This window comes from Cyprinodon variegatus, unplaced genomic scaffold (assembly GCF_000732505.1).
Source record: "Cyprinodon variegatus isolate N-32 unplaced genomic scaffold, C_variegatus-1.0 Scaffold1038, whole genome shotgun sequence".
NCBI classification, from domain to species: domain Eukaryota; kingdom Metazoa; phylum Chordata; class Actinopteri; order Cyprinodontiformes; family Cyprinodontidae; genus Cyprinodon; species Cyprinodon variegatus.
Window position 1 is genome coordinate 4,135 of NW_015151491.1, and position 4,386 is coordinate 8,520.

Sequence of the window (4,386 nt, forward strand, 5' to 3'; positions counted from 1 at the left end):
CAATTAACCTGTTAAACCTTCCCCTGGTCTCTTTGTTTGGTTTTCTGCATTTGGGTCAGATCTCTGAATAAAATCATGACACTATTAAGATAATCTTTTATATGGCTGTTAATTAGTAACCATTAATCCAAGGGAGAAAAGATTCTGTACAAAAAAAACACAAAATAAAAATAAAATAAATCAACAAAAGATGAAGCATATATTGGAAAAAGGCAGAAGCTCACTGACTCATGTGTTTCATGTGTCTTGTTGTCATGGAAACAGCCTACAGACAACAGGTCAATTCATCAATGATTCCTTTAATATAAAACATAACAAAGAATATGAGGCCACACTGAAGATACAGTTCAGTTCAAAAACACTTCATAAATGGGTTTGTAGCTGTTGGCAGAAATAAAACATTTCACATGTAGTCTATAACTGTTTTCTGTTCACTGACGATATGTAACACAAGAGCACACGGCTGGAGCTATGGCGGCACATGAAGATGAACCACAGCAGAGATACGAAGCTGCAGATGACGCTGATCACTCAGGTCCCGACTCTCAGAAACCTCCAACCTTTTCTTAATGAAAATGGGCACAAGAAGAGGTAACATGAAGGCTCTACACTTTTCTCAACAGTTCTTATGTTTGTTGCAGAGCAAACAAACCAGGGAGAGGGATGAAGCATATGGCAGAGAAATGATGATGAAGATGATGAGACAGAGGACTGTTTAGCTCTGGATTGTCCCACCCAAGCAGGAACAGAAGAAGCTCTCCTTCACATGCAGCTCAGGAAGTCAATCTTCCTGTTATCTTTACAAAACACATCAGAGAAGTATTACCAAATTATGCAGCAGCACATGTGTGTCATGCACTCGGTCATGCAGTGCCTTTAACATCAGCTGCTGCATTAGGAACAGTATTGTTTGCTGCTCAGGTGCTGGGGAAAACTTCAGCCGCAGTCTCTAATTCATATGCAAGCGGGGGTCTGCTCAGAGAAGCCATCGGTCTCTGTTTACTGGGTGGTCTGCACTGGCTGAAGCAGTACTGGTTGCTAAAGTGGCGCCATATCCTGTGGACATGTTGACTGGTGAAGAGCGCCGTTGGTTTGGTCTCAGTGGGCCTCTTTGGTGATGGAGCAGGATCTCCTTCTGTCCCTCTGAAGCTCATACGTGATGCAAATTGACATCCGAAGCGGCATCAGATGCTGCAGGCAAAGCACAGACCAGAACTTTATGGCAATATCTAAAAAAATATACCTGCTTGATGTTCAGACAATAATTTTTTTTTTATTGCATGTTCAGCTTGTTAACTCAAAGTGTCACTGCCATTAAAAAATAAGATGCTCAGACATGACATATATGCAAAACAATTATCTGAAATTTGAATTGATGGATCTATATACATTGATGACATCACCGCTCTAAGCTGATATCGGTTGTTCTATTTAAAAAAAGAGAGGTTTGCAGTAAAACTAAATTTTTTCATGATCAGACTTTTATTTTTTTAAAAGAAGATAAGACAAAAAATAAATACTTTAGGTGTCTCGCATCAAAACTTTAGAGGCAGGAGGACCAGAACCAGCCCACTCCACCTGCCCTGAGAAACGTGTCCATGTAACCAAGTCTTTGAATCTTAGATCATCCCAAAAAAGTCTACAATCTAGTTTTGAGATCTATATAATAAGCAAGAGCACATTCTTCTTTTTCAATCTGAAAAACTCACAGAGAAAGAAAAGAAAATTAGAAGTATTTTATTGACACTATTACTTTAATCTTTGGCACTCAGACCTCGGCAGGAAACATTAGCGCTGAATTTTGCTTTGGCATGCATGAACAAGAGTACAGAAAACGGAACCCCCCCCAGGCCTGAAACTGGTGTAGGAGTGGAGATGGATGAAGTAGGTCAGTCCATGACTGCTGTATGGACAGATCCAGAGGACTGCTTGAGCTGATACTAGTGCTTGACTAGGAGACCCGAAGATTGAGGCCCAGTTTTGATAACAAAGGTTGCATGAAACTGTCCATGAAGAGCAAGCATGAAGTGACAGTGGAGAGGAAAAACTCCCCTTTGGAGTTTTCCCAGAGGCGATAAACTCCAAAGGCAGAGTTAGGCTCAACATGGCGGTCTTCTGCCTGACCAGTTTAGATGAGACAGCCAACGAAGTAAGTGTCTGGGAGGAATGACACTCTGATGAAGCTTTAGCCACGATGGTGGAGAAGGGGATGGAGGTGGGTTGAATCAGGAACGTCTGAGTCAAAGCCTGACGTAGCGCAACCACTGCCTGCACTTTGGTAGCAGACCGAGATGTGGATTTGGAGACGCTTTTAAGATGAACTCTATGCTGATTGGATTTAGTGGAGGTGTGGTTCAAAGCTGATTGGCCTGTATATGAGGCTGTAAGGGTGAAGAATGAGTTTGTTCAATTGAACTTCCACCTAAGCTCCTTTAAAACTTAAATTAGTACCATTATCTTCCAGTGCAGTTATTCAATTGCACATGGTAACTTCTATAAATCATGATATCAAAACAAGAAATCTTTTGCTGCGTTGAGACCGGGCGTGTTCTGGGCATCAAAACTGCTGATTTACATGCAAAGTCTATGGGGAACGTTGACTAAAGGTCCAGCAGGGCGTCCAAACATTCTGGCATGTGAGCGTTTCACACTGGAGGTCAGAAAATGTAACAATAGCCGCTGGACGCCAGAGCGTCAACCAATTAGAAAAGCTGAACCAGGAGTTTCTGGGCGGAGACAAACACTACCTGTAAGCTGTCATTGCTTCTGCAGAGCTGTCTGCATATAAACAATAAATAAGTATCAAGGGAGTTAAACTCCAAAGGTTAAAAAAAAGTCGGAAGAATGAATCATTATATAGAAGGAAAAGAGAGCAGCTCTGATCATTATTGCTTCATTTTTTATGAACTATAAAAAAACAGTTTATAAAACCCAGATTAACCAAAACTGTTAAAACCTGCCGACGAAAAACATTTGATTGTATTTTCTGTTACTTCAAGCTTTTACCACAAACCTTAAAAACTCATTCTATTCACTTCCAGCTGCTACGAACGGCAGCGGGAAATCCCCCACAGGCTGGCCACTGCAGGTGCAGTGTTGCCAACTCAGCGACTTTGTCGCTATATTTAGCGACTTTCAGACCCCTCCAGCGACTATTTTTCAAAAAAGCGACTAGCGACAAATCTGGCGACTTTTTACGGTGTCACTGGCGGCTTTTGGAGACTCTTACATGAAAGCATGTATAGTTCTTACTCTGGCAGCTGCTGCCGTGGGGCACTATATGATAGTAAAAACACTATCATATAGTGTTTTTACTCACGTTTTGTCTTTCTGTACATGCACATCACTTCCTGTGGCAGATTATGCAACTTAGGCGATGACTTCATTTGGCGACTTTTAGCACAGTCAATAGCTACTTTCCTTACTGAGGAGTTGGCAACACTGCCTTCTGGAGGTATGCTGGAGGTCTGGCGCTCTGAATAAGAAGTCCATATTTTTATAGCATCATAATTCTGATGAACTGATGAACAGAGGATAGTTGGAGGTGGACTTTCTCGCTTTAAAACGTGTCAAAACTATTTTTCCAACTCAAAGTGAATAAAGCCAAGCTGCTCTCTAGCTTGAAGCTACAGAACAGTGCAGATAAACAAGCAGACATTCAGAGCATCAAGCATCCAGAGCATCGAGCATCCAGAGCATCGAAGTTTCAAAGCAACTTTACCAGTGTCTAAATTTCTGTGTTTGAGGATTTTTGATGCTTAAAACGCTTCTGGTGTGAATGCAGCTTGAGAAATCTAAGACTGTAATACTTGGTTAGCGGGACACTTTTTACAGTGGAGGTGAAAAGCTTTTACATCCGTGCTCAGGGTGGTGGTCTCCCAAGTCTTCAAACTACCAGCCTAATGCATTGCCGCCAGACTCTGAGTTCCCCACTGAGACACCATCTCTGTTTTGTTGCCCTCCGTGAACTCAGCTGTTCTCATTCTTGTGTATTTTAGGATTATATTTTGAATATTGACATGGTGATCTGTGATCCTAAACAGCTTTATGGAAAAATAATTGTTGGACTTCCTTATAGGTTGAACAGTACTGTGTTTTAGTTCAGCTAACTCTTTACCTTTATCTGCAGTGACAGAGCACACCCCCTCCACCAGCTCCTTGGCCTCTACAGCCAGCTGGAAGGCAGGATCAGGAAGGGCTGACGGGGTGTCAGATCCATCTGTGATTGGAGATAACCTGTTGCTCCTGAAGCAGAAAGAAAGAACACACGATACAGAAGATTGGAGCCGGTATTCTGTCAGATGAACATACTTCGTCAGACCAGCAGCCCATAGTCAATACACATGCACAAGACATCAGATTTGCGTTTATCTCTTCAGTTTTGTA

At 41.9% G+C, this 4,386-nt stretch overlaps 1 protein-coding gene across 1 annotated transcript in view; it reads right to left on the reverse strand.

Moving 5' to 3' along the window:
* Positions 1 to 367: 367 nt before the first annotated feature.
* Positions 368 to 4,386, reverse strand: part of LOC107100970 (syntaxin-binding protein 4-like) — a 158,732-nt gene continuing 154,713 nt past the window's right edge. Inside the window, exons 18-19 of the mRNA XM_015399683.1 lie at positions 4,118 to 4,245; positions 368 to 1,191 (exon numbers count right to left, since the gene is read on the reverse strand). Of these exons, the coding sequence (XP_015255169.1) occupies positions 1,151 to 1,191; positions 4,118 to 4,245 (169 nt within the window). The 3' untranslated portion in view covers positions 368 to 1,150. The remainder of the gene's footprint in view (positions 1,192 to 4,117; positions 4,246 to 4,386) is intronic.